At 45.4% G+C, this 13,437-nt stretch overlaps 2 protein-coding genes across 5 annotated transcripts in view; one reads left to right on the top strand and one right to left on the bottom strand.

Moving 5' to 3' along the window:
* The first annotated feature begins 68 nt into the window (after positions 1-68).
* Positions 69-3,829, top strand: LOC115596846 (5-hydroxytryptamine receptor 1D). The gene is made up of 3 exons (XM_030442270.1): positions 69-352; positions 1,344-1,504; positions 1,618-3,829. Exons 1-3 carry the CDS (start codon positions 202-204, stop codon positions 2,923-2,925), a joined length of 1,620 nt encoding a protein of 539 aa, XP_030298130.1. The 5' UTR covers positions 69-201; the 3' UTR covers positions 2,926-3,829.
* Positions 3,830-4,281: 452 nt separating this feature from the next.
* Positions 4,282-13,437, bottom strand: part of slc35f3b (solute carrier family 35 member F3b) — a 61,617-nt gene continuing 52,461 nt past the window's right edge. For 3 of the 4 annotated variants that reach the window (XM_030442650.1, XM_030442648.1, XM_030442652.1), the window contains 5 exons: positions 12,465-12,684; positions 9,659-9,784; positions 8,998-9,190; positions 7,567-7,656; positions 4,282-7,281 (listed from right to left, as the gene is read on the bottom strand). In XM_030442650.1, the coding sequence (XP_030298510.1) occupies positions 7,040-7,281; positions 7,567-7,656; positions 8,998-9,190; positions 9,659-9,784; positions 12,465-12,684 (871 nt within the window). In that variant the 3' untranslated portion in view covers positions 4,282-7,039. The remainder of the gene's footprint in view (positions 7,282-7,566; positions 7,657-8,997; positions 9,191-9,658; positions 9,785-12,464; positions 12,685-13,437) is intronic. The other variant, XM_030442649.1, reaches the window with a different exon arrangement.

Genomic DNA, 13,437 nt, shown 5'->3' on the forward strand with positions numbered 1-13,437 from the left:
ACTGAAGGGGTTAAACAAGGTACACTAGGTGTTCTCTTGCATCCTCCTCCCTCCCGTTAAGAGTATGGGAGGCGGTTCACCTGGAGACCGTCGGACCAGAGAGGCAGCAGATGGAGCGCGTTTAATCACGCTCGTTTTTTCTTTTTCTTTTTTTATCCCGTGTCCCATCATGTGAGGATAGCAGTAGTCTGAGGCGGGGAGATGGATGACCAGGGCGGCTCCTGGTCGTCTCTGCAGGCGCCAGCGGCGGTCAACGCGAGCTGGACGCAGGGCGCAGGGCCAGGAGTGTCCCGGCGGGCTCAGCTGGTCCTGGAGATCCTCATGGTGCTGATGTGTCTGGGCGCAGTGACAGGTACACGATTCCCTGTTACTATTTTTAACAATACCAATCTGACTTAATCTAATATTTGATTCCTGCTGTTTTCAACGGATTACATTTTTTGTGATAAGAGCCGCGTGTCCACACAGCTAGGCAATAAACACATAAATTTAGCATTTTATTTCCTTGTTCCTCCACCTCAGTGATATCACACCATTAAAATAGTGATGCAATACTCTTTTTTTTTTTTTTTTTATAGCTGCACAAATGGAAAATTCTTAATTTGTTCTCATAAAACGTGCTTTATAAAAGATTTGTAACCAATGGCTTCATTGTTTGTTGGTGAATCATTTGGTAATGCTGAAATAATGAGTCATAAATTCTACTGATAAGAACAATTTTAACCAGGTTGTGAGTTATCTGTCCGGTGTTTATCCTCCTCCAGTTTGACTTTTGCAGTGTCTGTTTTTAGTTCATCATAAAGACCATCTGACCTGGAAAAGCAGTACAAAGCATCTGGACCAGAATGTGTTAATGAAAAAACAATTAACATAGCTGTGGAGAAAAGTTGTTTTTTGTTTTTTTACCTGACTTGATTTGACATTTGGGGCTACATGGTTTATTTGAAAGTCAGACCAATTTCTCTGTATTCATGCCATCAGACTTGATGAGTCTAATTACGAAGTCAGAATGTCATGACATTTTTATTATTGACTTTGTTAACACTTGTAAATGCCAAACTTACGGCTTGTATAACCATGAACCCTTATTAATTATTAGAAGAAAAAGGCTCAAGGTCTTTTTCTCTATGCTGGCAGTGAAATCCCTGTTTTCAGACTGACTTAAACCTCGCTCATACAGTGTGTATTAAACAAGAAAATCATGCAAGTAAAGGAGGACTGAGAAAGATAATCGAGAGACCCTCTGATTTGATTTTTGTCTTTTTGCATTGTTGTGATCTGTATTCCAACCTGTGTGTGTGTGCGCGCGCTGTGTGTTTGTGTGTGTGTGTCTTTCTGCGTAGGTAATATTCTTGTCATCGTCATCGTGGCTGCGACCAAGACTTTCCACTCGGTGACGTCGGTGCTGATCATGAACCTGGCCATCAGCGACCTCCTGGTGGGTGTCGGCGTGATGCCCTTTGTCGCTCTCTCCGTCATGAACCGCGGATGGGTGGATTTCACTGTACGTCACCTCTCTCCCCGTGACATCTGAATAGGCCGTAGAGTCGACCTCTCATGTAATAACACTTAGGCCTACTTTTTCCATTGAGATTGTGTCTCTCTGCTGTCTCACAGGACCTCTGTTTGTACGTGGGTTACACCTCCTCTGTGTACTGCACAGCCTCTGTCCTGACATTAGCCGCCATCGCCCTCGACCGCTACCACTCCATCATGGACTGCCTGCGCTACAGCTCCCGCTGCACCCTGTGGAGGACCTGCGCTGTGGTCCTGTGGATCTGGCTGCAGGCTCTGGTCACCAGCTGCCCTCCCCTTCTGGGCTGGAGCTCTGTCAGCTTTGTGTCTCCCATGTACAGCTGCGCGGTGAACTGGGCCAGCAGTCCCAGCTACACCGCCTTCATGGCCGCTCTCTCCTACCTCATCCCGGCAGTGGTCATCCTCTTCTGCTACGTGAACATTGTGAAGGTGGCCCGCAGCCACGCCAGGAGGATCCACACACTGGAGGACTCTGTCCAGCGCAGCAGGAGTTCAAACTCGTCCCTCGCACAGAGTGATTCCTCTCATCAGCACTGCGGGGGCCTGCAGGGCCCCTCCAGGCTGATCTACCATGTAAGTGGACGGTTTGTGTCCGAGGTCAGCGGAGAAGAGGGGGGTTACATCAGCCCTGCTCTCCCCGAGTCTACCACAGAGCAGAATAATCCTTCACCCAGGCGTTTGCTCTCCTTCCTGGCCCAGAGCGCCTCCCAGCCTCCCCTGCAGAACTCCCAGCAGCACAATCACGGAGTGGTGCGTCTCTTCCTGGTCATCGCAGCCTTCTTCCTCTGCTGGACCCCTTACATCGGCGTGGCACTGCTTCAGGCCACAGAGACCGCAATCTCAGGCCAGTCCAGCCTCGTCCCACCCTCTGCGGTCACCTTCTCGTACTGGCTGGTGCTGCTGAACTCTGACATCAACCCGCTGCTGTACGCTCTGCTCAGCAAGCGCTTCCAGGGCGCTCTCCAGGGACTGAGGCAGAAAATAAGAGCGCGCCTGGGGAGCGTGGTGGGCCGGGGGGGAGAGGAGACGAGGGCGGAGGGGGAGGACGGCAGGACCAGCGACCCCTGCACCCTGACCACCACCCATCCTAGTCCACCCTCCTCCAGTTCGGCGACTTTACCCTGCGACAGCAACAGGTATTCCTCCTCTATTTTCACCGTAAGCACCGACTTCACACAGAACACAGAGGAGCACCTGTGCAAAGTCTGTCACCACGAAAATAACTCGGTGTGGCAAGATGCTGGGGCCGACAGGAGGGTGGACTGCCTGCACGTCCCCTCTCGGCCACAAGAGGGCAGCAGACTACCTTTCTCTGCGCTCACCCAGGAGCGCCAGGCCACTTTCTTCTACGGCCAGATAACAGTGACAGTGGAGCACGATGTTTGTTAGTCTGATCTCTGCGGAAAAACTCTCACCCGTGGCCCTTCAGACTCGGACTGCAACTAACACTGATCTCCACGATCAATTTGTATCTTAATGACTTACTTGAGTGATTATTAAATGACTCATTTGGTCCATAAAATGCCAGAAAATAAAACATACGCATTGTTTTGGTTTGTCCAAAAGTCAACAATTCAAAAGTCCAGTGGTGGTAGAGACGAAGTACTGTACTTTAATACAAATATAAGGTACCTTACTTGAGTTTGTTTTTTTTTTTTGTTTTTTTTCAGTTTAGCATTCTTATTCTGATTTTATTGTTCTCCTCTGTTACATCTCAGAGGAACATGTGGCACTTTTGTCTCTACTACATTTGTCTGACAGCCTGAGTAACTTGTTTCTTTGCAGATTACAATCCGTCATACACTTCCTATCCAGTATAAAAACATGTATCTCCCAACTTTCATCATAAAAGGAGTTGAGGAAATTCTCCACCTTCTTATGCTAAATAAACTATTTTCAAATCCTCTTGGATTAGCTGGAAAATGCAGTGTCACAAAGCTGAAATCAAGCTGTTTTTTTTTTTTTGAGCTCATGAAAAGTTGAATTTTTAGAGATAAGTGTTCTCAGGAAGGCAATGCTTCAGCCATGTGAAAATAGTGACACAGACAAAGGAGAATAAGTACTTTTACCTTTGATAAGTACATTTTGCTAATAAAACTAACTTTTTCTTATGTGAGCTTTTGATTGATGTGTACATGTAGTGGAGTGTGTTGTGGTATTAGTAATTTCCCTGAAGTCAATGATCTTAATGTGTCTTCCACCACTGTAAAAATGTTTACTTTCGGTATCACAGAAAGACTAGCAAATATTCAGATTTGTGGAGATTCAGAATAAAACCTCGAGATAATCTTCATACTGAAGCGTTCTTAAAATTCTTGATTGGAAGTGACATGAACAGTGTGCAGGAGTTTATGTCCTGACAGTTGTGAAGCTGAAATCAGTGAATATTTGTCATTTTTGCTAATAGGAATAACTTAAATGGTTAAGCAATTATGAAAATATGAATTTTCTCATTCATTAATCAATCAATCAGTCAATCAATCAATCAATCAATCAATCAATCAATCATTCAAGCTTATGTCTTGTGTTGTCAGACCAAAATGTTGAGTTTACTCTCATATAAGACAAAGAAAAGCTGTAGAAACCAGCAGCTGTTTGCATTCTTCTTCAGATCTGACTAAAAATATTCAAAGATGATCCAAACAGCAAATTGATTTCATTTCGATTGATCACTCGTACTAATGCTGTCTGTGGCCATTTCCAGTTGTAAGCAAACGAAGGAAAAATCAAACTTGGACAAAGAACTGTATTGAAAAGAAATCTTTTATATAGTACATGTGATTACACTCGAAGACACCCAACAGCAGATCTAACAAACCCATCATTTATTCACGCTCTAAATGTTTTTCCGCCTCAGTTGTGATAATCATATGTTGCATCTCAGTGTAAAAATCATCATTCCTTACAAAGGTTTACATTTATGTCTAGCAATAATTCCAGAGGAATACAATATTATTATTTATTGTCATAGAGAATGACAATGGGAAACAGTGCTATTGTACTCTATTGCAAAACAAAGAAAAGGCAGTGAAGTGGACTCTGTCAGCTGTATCTGCTCGTACAGTATGTGCATGCTCGTCCTGCAGAAGTCACTCACTGTCCCCTCGAGGTTAGTAAGCAACCGAATGCAAAAATATATATAAAAAAAAAAAAAGTCCTGTACGATGCGTCGAGAGTTTGTTCCGAAAAAAAATGCAACTCGGTCAGATGAGTACAAGAACGGATAGTATTAAAGAGTCTCTCTGCAGCAGTCTGTGGTGGCGCTGTAAAAAACAGATAGCGAGCGTGTGTGGTCGAGTGATGTTCATACATTCGCAGCAAGGCAGAGTTTCCACCAGTCGCTTCACCAAGGCGTGCGCCTCTTTTTGCTCTCGGGTTCGTCTCGGCTGTTAACTTGCCTCAGAAATGTGATTCATGAAAAAACAGACATAGAAAGACCTTTTTTTTTGTTTTTGTTTAGTTTTTTTTTTTTGGGACAAAGGTGGCAGAGGTGGAAAAATGTGAGCCATTCTCATGTGTCGACACGCCCCTCCTCAAGCCACAGTGAGACAGTTTTTCGTCCACTGTCCGCTATTTTCTCCGGGAAAAGAATGATGAGTTTGTGTGCATACGAGTCTAGAACGTTAAATGTGAGAAGAATTCTAAGGGGAGGCTCAGCAATAGCTACGGGTAATGTTCAAAGTTATTAAAGGGGTAGTTCAAAGTATTTCACGAAAGCCCGCCTGTCATATTATAAGCTGTTCGTGCTTTTAGTCAATCCAAAGACAGGGGCGCCTGAAGCGTTCATTTTAAAAAAAAAAGAAAAAAAGAAAAGGTTACATCATAGTTTGAACAGCCAATCTGATATATAATGACAACAGCTGTAAATACATGTTTTTCCTGTATTGCTCGGTTAATAGCATTTTTCACTTTTTGTTGCCAGGCAACAGAAAATGTGAGGCAAGTGCACGGCAGATACACTGAAAACACTCACATTACACACATATCTCATGCACTGAAAACACCCCATTTACACCTGGTATTAAAATGTTACTCTATGCTGGGGGGGGGGGGGGGGGGTTTCTTGTAGTCCTCACTCAGATCAGATCTCTGTCCTTCAGAGCAAAACCAGTGCTGCAATGTGTCGCAAATCAGCCCCAGATCCCCTTTAAAAAAAAACACATATTTTTGCGAGTTTTCGAGTCAGGGAAAACTTCTTAACCTTTGCGAATCGCTGTGTACAGCCAACTCGTAATTATGTATCCCTTCTTGTAAATTCGGCAGATGTAATACTCCTAACCGTGTCAGCACAGGCCTGTAGGCTACTCTGTCATTTGATAAATGATATGCCTCACAAACGGCAGATCAGCTGCACAGATGAGTGCATCACACACTATCAAACACGAGTGCGTATCATTCATTTCACACTGGTATTACTTTCATTTTCCCACACAGTTGCGTTGAATAATGCATCTTCCATGGCACAGAATAGATGTATAATTACTAGTTCCTGCTTAGCCACACTCTGAATTTGAGAAAGACAAAACTGTATGTTGGGTTGGCGAACAAAATTTCCATTTTAATGTTATGTTGTGTGCAGATGCCAGCAAGGCTTTTTGAACATGATGCGAGCCACGTGGATAACGTGTCTGGAAACAGATCATTTTAATACCACTTGTAAATGGGGTCAGAGATACTGGTCTTAGATCTTCCGTGACTAAACTTTGGGCCTGAGCAATGGGTTTCAGCATCGAAAGAGTGGGAGCTCAGTCCCGAGGAAAGCACATAACCACAGGGGGGCCAGGATGAACACAGTGAGGCGTTTTGAAAGCTTCTTCAGCTCAGATTGATCCTCAGATGTCCAGACAGGTCCCCTCACACCAGATGATCCCACTGGGTCCGCAGCTCGAGGACATCCAAGGTGTGAAACACAGCTATGTACAGTGCATGAAAGGCAGGTATTTGTCATTAAGTCTACACCTGAGGGACGCCGCTGCGGGCCTCCCTTTTTTGTTTCCAGGCATTCAGCATTTTAGGCATTCTTCTTTGGATCTTAAAGGTGTGTAAATGTGTACATGGTAGAGACAAAGTCCACAATGTGTTTGGCCTGCCTTGGAAAGTGTTTGTCTTATTTCTCAGAGCTGAAAAATATCAGGCAAGTTGGCAAGTCGCTCCCAGGCGCAAGGATGTCGTGAAATGGAATGATTAAGAGGTACAGCAAAAATCAAAACATGACTCAATCAGTTATACCTGATGATTTTTCGGGGGGGTAAGAAGGATTACAATTGATATGAGTCCGTGCACCAACTCGGATAACTTCTGAGCAGAATGGACGCCAAATGGATGATGCACAGTCTTCGCCTCCTGCATCCCCCCCCCTAGGTCGAAGTGTTACTGATCAGAGGGCAGAGGGCAGGTCACATGTCCTGACATAAACACTAACAGGTGTTAATATGTCTCCCTCCCTATGTCTATCTGTGTGTGTGTGTGTGTGTGTGTGTTTGCATGGTCATATTTCATGGAGTCAATGTGCAAATGTTGACATGGAGGTCCTGGTTCTCCCTCTCCAGTTGAGCCCCGTGGTGGCGCCCGCCTCGGCGCTGCTCTCTGCTGGCTCATCACGTTTGCGCAGCCTCGTGCTGAGCTGGATAATGCACTGGTCCCAGTCCTCAGGTAACAGCAGCATGAGGAACCCCAGGCAGATGATGAACACAGCGATGAGGCGCACTGTGTTGAAGTGGATTTCGCACGTGTAGAGGTCCACCACTGAAAAAAATTATGAAAATGCATTAGTAGGAGTTCATAAACACTGTGTTTTTTTTTTTTTTTTATGGGATTAACGAAAAACAATCAATATTCACATAGGCAGGTAAATCACACCGAGTCATCACAAGTTATACAATGAGACGGAAACCAATTTTGAAATTTAAATTCTGCACTCCATCAAGTATAGATGGCAACTTCGGGGGAGATTTCACTGCCATCAAATATTAAATGACCAAATAAAAAAAAAAAAAAGTTAGTTCTGGGAGGAAAGCCAAGAAAACTTACTGGCATTGACAGGAACACTTAGGACGATGCCAAGGGAGATTAATGTAGGGTATGTTATAGCGATGCCAAAGTTCACCAGCACGTTGAAAGCTGTTGGAAGAAGCAAAATGAGAGCAGCTGCAGACGACACAATGAGGCTGTCGAACCTCAAAAACGTGCAAAAATGATATTCATGATTAGGTCATTAAAGTTAAAGGGTAACTCCAACAATTTTATGATTGAAAGTGTGTTTGCAGGTCGAGAAGTACTACTGCATAGGTAAAAAAAAAAAAAAGTAATCTGAAGCCTTTTAGAGGAAATCTTATAAATTGCATCCAGTGATGTAACTCCGTGGCCAAGTTGCATTATGGATAATGTAGGCACTTGGTATTGAAAAGGAAGAAGAACTCATGGAATAAAAAAGGCAATATCACTGGTTTTGTGGTCTTTCGTGTGGACAGACTGTTAACCAACTCCATTCTAAAAGCATCACGAAGATTCTTTTCTGATCTAATTCGTTCTACAGGTCCAATCGGCACACACATCATTAATTAACTGGTTATCAGGGGCGTGTCCAGACTTCTTTGACTCGGATGGTCCAAGTGGGACACTGACGTATGCAGTGGTGACATGAAGGATGTACACCCGTATACACACACACACACACACACACACAGATTGGAATAGTACTCATGTAGTTTAGTTACAGTGTCTCACAGTTTATCACATTCCTGTTTTATATCACATTTGATTCGCTGACACTTTCATCCAAAGCGCCCTCCATTTTAGTCCTGCCAATCACAACACACCAGAGACAGATTTATCAAACACAAAATAAAGCTTACATAGTTGCATAGCATATCTGAAGTCATCAAAAACAAACTGTGTCTCCCAAAAGTAGGCTACATGCAAAATAAAACTATGCACATTTAAACATTTCTCATCAAACCGTTGCTTTGAATAAAGTTCTTACCTCCCACTGGGCACATGGCCAATCAAACTTTCCAAAAATGGATGGCTCTTCGGGTGGCCAATTATTTTGTCAGGCCCCCCTATGGGAGCCGCCCCTGCCTGTGATGAAATTTGCCACGGTCTGACACATGGGCCTATTAGCTGGTTAATATTATCATTTGGCCTGAAACCATAGAGTTCTTCTTTTACTTTATGTTGTTCTTTGGGGAGATACAGAAAATCGTTAACTGTGGTATTTCTTTCTATAGCTTGATATAAAATGCAAAACAACAGCTTTTAGGCAAGGTGCTACTAGCTTTTTCAACCTGCCGCTGACAATTTTACAGAAAAGTGACGTATGCCTGCTCTCATCTACACTACTTTTTTTCCCCCTGCATATGCAGTAGTACTCCCAATACCTGTACATGCACTTTAATGTGCAAAATGTGGTGGAGCTACCCTTTAATGCACAGTATTGCTTCACATGTCATCCTTCCGTACCAAACAGCAGGCCTGCAACCCCACATAGGTACGCCCAGGGGATGTCTGCAGGCGAGCCAATGTACTCCACGCGTGTAAAATACAAGATGACCGGCACGAAACTGATGAAAACGAAGTTGGCGCTTCCGACGATGCTCAGAAAGAGTGCCGCCTCACCGAATTTGGCACTGCCGAGGACCATCTTAAAGAGCACCTGAGGACAAACAGCGAGAGAAGGGTTGTCAGTGCACAAACTCTTCCCCCTGGAGGAGCAGAGGGGTGCTGCAAGAGGGCGCACCTGCCAAGCACCTGTCACGTCTCTGGCACAGGGCCGCTGCTGTCTGTTTATCACATTAGGTATTGCAGACAGCAGGGCGGAGGAGGCCAGAGTCCCCGTCAAAATATAGCTCTCTGCCCCGTAACCTCCTTGATCAGGACATCGCAGCCTGGGGGCCAGCTACCAAAACCTCACATATCACAGGCTGCTGTCAGCCGAGTCTCACATTTCATACTCTGCTTCTCTACTTAAGCCACCTGGTTACATAAGGAGGCGGGGAACTAGTCCAGGATTTATTACGTAAGATCAGCCCATTCATACATATGTTTTAGCTATTTTTACATATTTTTTGTTCAAGGCTCCAAATGAAGGCGTCACACCGAGGGAGGCGAGGTGAGCGGATACCTTGTAGAGCGCTGACATCGAAGCGGAGGCCACCACAAAGGTAATGCCGATGACTGAGTGGCTGTGGAATCCATCGGCGTAGGTCATCATTACAATGCCTGCTATGGCCAAGATAGCAGCTACGATCTGTGGAGGAGAGGGATGGAGGAGACGTCAGAGAGTGACGGATGGACGACACGCTGCTCGCAGCGTGGTGGTAAAGCCGGGCAGGGACACCGGCAGGCGCACGCTGCCTCCACTTGGTTATTCACCGCAGAAATCACAAGCCTCGCAGGACAGGGCTTGTAATGGCATAATTAACACGTTGGTTTTGTTTTATTGTGAACAGACGGCTCATTTGGCCGCCATGTTTCCCCCCTCACACGCACAAATGTCCTTGGATTCACAGCAAGTGCTCCCAACACGGGACGGGTGGCTTCGACAGCGTTGGCTTCATTGTCTGACATTGATTTTCGTTACACTGCTCTTCATGTTTACAAACCAACCCCCCCCCCCCACCACCCTCCCGTCGATCCACCAATCCCCACCTCTGACACTCACTCCCACTGCATGCCTCTGTGATTATCACAGCATCAAAAAAACACACACCATCTGTTTGATCCCGCTCACAACTTCAAGGAACTCTGTCATCCGTGCTTTATGACATTTGCCTTTCCTACATCTTAAAGTGCATGCGCCCATAACAGCGCCCATGAGTGCTCCGAGCTGAAGAACAGCGATGGGGGACAGGGTGCAGTCCAGCTGAGTGGATTAGCTCTGCATTAAGGAGGTGTCAGGAAGATAAATGAGCCGTGTGTTTTTGCTGGGCGAAAGCCCTTGGGCACCTCTGGCAAAACGGCTCTTTCTGCACTGCAGGCCGCCTGTCAGTCACACACACACACACACACTCACACCTTGCATTTCTCGTGACGGAACGTTCGCCTTGCAAGGTCGGCGACCCTGCGTGTGTCGGTGCTTTAGCTTCTCGAGACGTTTCAGCACAATGCTGCGAGGGGTCAGAGGCACCTGCGCATGGAGAAGCTCATGCGATTTACTGTGTTATTACCGCAATGTGTGGGCGTGGATTAAAACCGTGCCCGACTCCCCATCATGGCTCGAAAAAATCCAAACTCTCGTCACACATAAACCGAAAAAAGGGCTCTTCAGACTTAACAAGCTGCTGATCTGCGCTGCCCGTTAACGCCAATAAAACTGAGCCGTCCTTTTTAATGTACGTCTCTGTTTCAACAAGGATGATTTAGCATCCTCCATCTTTCTCCCCCCCCCCCTTCACATTCATGACAAACTCGTCCAAGATCCCCTGCATTGCTGCAGACATCCAAACACTGCAATCCCCACCACCAGGCGAGAGAGAGAGAGAGAGAGAGAGAGAGAGAGAGAGGCTGTGGGTGTAGTAGAGAGAGAGAGAGAGAGAGAGAGAGAGAGAGAGAGAGAGAGAGAGAGAGAGAAGCAGGATTATTACAGTATTTGTCTCTTACTGAGGCCTTTCATCGCACATAATGGGGGTGGGGAGCAGGGGCATTCACGAGGGAGAGATGGGCTGCTCGGGAGCGTGTGCGAGGAAGAAAAAAAGAGGGGGGAATCCATCGTGCAGAGTGCAGGACAGGCTGCAGATATGAGAGCATCTGAGGAGATGCAGCGGGGGGGGGGGGGAAATACCTCAATTCACAAAGCTATAGTCCAGCTGCTCCTCTAAAAAAAAGTCACGCACAAACACGCGTGGACACACACACCAGGAGGCACATATGAATGACACATTACTGCTTCCACACAGGTGACACGCGTGCTACTCGACCGTGCCGTGTGTGTGCGGATCACGCGTTAGACGGAATCCAAGCCGTTTGTGGGGGTTTCAGACACCAGCTTATTTTGTCATCGTGAGCGAACTCCTGCACAACAGAGGAGAGACACACAGTCCACGACACCGAGAGGAAATAACAGACTTTTTTCTCTCCATCAAAGCAAAAAGAGATGCAATAAAAAGCCCGAGGGCGAGTGAAGGTCATCTTGTTATCTCTCTGTTAGGGAGCCCTTTGCAGCGGCAGTGTATCTCAGACACACTAAAGAATGACGCGCTGGTGAGTCAATATTAGTAGATGATACTGACTTGTCACAGATAATGTATATAATGTAAATAGCAAAGCAAACATTTGGTCTTTGCCGATGGCTCCAAACCAGAGAGTCATGACCCCTCCGAGGGCTCGCAAGATAAACCGAGACGCTGAGATGTTTTACAGGACAGAAAAGAAGAGAGAACACACTGCTGCTGCACACAGTCAGGTACATTTCTTGACTTGACCTCATGAAACTGAACACTTTTGCCTCTGAACATGGTCAAATTTAATCAGTCTGTGAAGGACAGAATCCCTCATGAATCAGATAATCAACACGTTACAAGATCTTCAGTCAAGTCTATAATATAGATATTAAAATACTGTTTGTGGCCTGTGGTCAACTCAATGCAGCGGCAACGTTTCCTCTCAGGTGGTTAAAAACTGTGCATAACAAGGCGCGCAGCCATTCTTGTGAGGACTTTACACTGACTTCCATTGACTTGACATTGACTTGACCCTAACTCTAACCAATGTATGCCTGACCCCAACCTTAACCTAACCTCAACTCTTACCTTCCCTCTAAACTTAACCAGGACCTCAGAAATCATGTTGCTGCATTAGGACCGCTCTTTGATCCCCATAGGGAGTATCAGTCCTGACATGGTCGTGTGCCAGACAAGGTCCCCAATAGGTAAGAAAAATGCACACACACACGCACACACACACACTAACACACAGGCAGATGGACTCACCCTGACCCCCATGAAGCGGTCTCTGAGTACAATCCAAGACAGCAGGAAGACGAAGGCCTTGTTACAACAGAAGAGCGCCGACACGTCTGTTGTGTTGATCTTCCTGAGGGCCTGCAGGTACAGGTAGTTGGTGAGGATCCACAGCAGGCCAAACGGAGCCACCTTGGTGAAAAACACCTTGGGCGTCAGCCCGTCGTCCCCAAAAAACCTACAGCACTCCCTGTACAGAGACACAATGCAGAGCAGAGCGTTAACATATTGAAAATGAGGTGTGACTCATTTCAGAATCGATAAAAAAATGATTACGGTCTGGGAATTCAATCAGTATTCATAAACTTGAGCAGCTTCATAAACAAATAATACCAAAGAGACCACGGAGCAATACGTGTGAAAAATAAATCCCATATTAACACTTACGTCGCACTACCTGTGGGACCAACACTACTCTACTGGAGAAAATAACTAATTATTTACCTAGTGAGACCACAAAGATGCATTAAGTTAAATATTTCTGAGCTAATTTTACAGTTCATGAAACTCAAAGTGTTTACCTCCTCCTCAGGTGTTTTATTGACTTGTCTGCCTGTTTGTTGTTATCCTCTAGAGCACAAGCACAAATCGGGGCAATGTCTAAGCAGATGTGTAGAAATAATGGAACTGAAGCAATATATCAAACCCTGTCCAAAAGATCTGCGATTTTATAGTTTTACTGGGACTAAAGAAAAAAGTTTCTCTCGTCTTCTTCCCTTGACTCTCAAAGTTCAGTCTCCAGGTGAGTTCCATATGCGTGCAGTGCTGGAGGCTCCAACATGTCAATATTTTATAAATACGCGAGCGACACTCTCTGGAAAGGTAGCGAAGACTCATTATATAAGGAATCATAGCCAGCTCAGTTATACTTTGTAGAGAAAAAACTGAAACAATTTGACATTTTACTTAATTTATTCAATTAGTATAAAGGTTAGTCATGGAT

This window comes from Sparus aurata, chromosome 15 (assembly GCF_900880675.1).
Source record: "Sparus aurata chromosome 15, fSpaAur1.1, whole genome shotgun sequence".
In the NCBI taxonomy this organism is placed as follows: domain Eukaryota; kingdom Metazoa; phylum Chordata; class Actinopteri; order Spariformes; family Sparidae; genus Sparus; species Sparus aurata.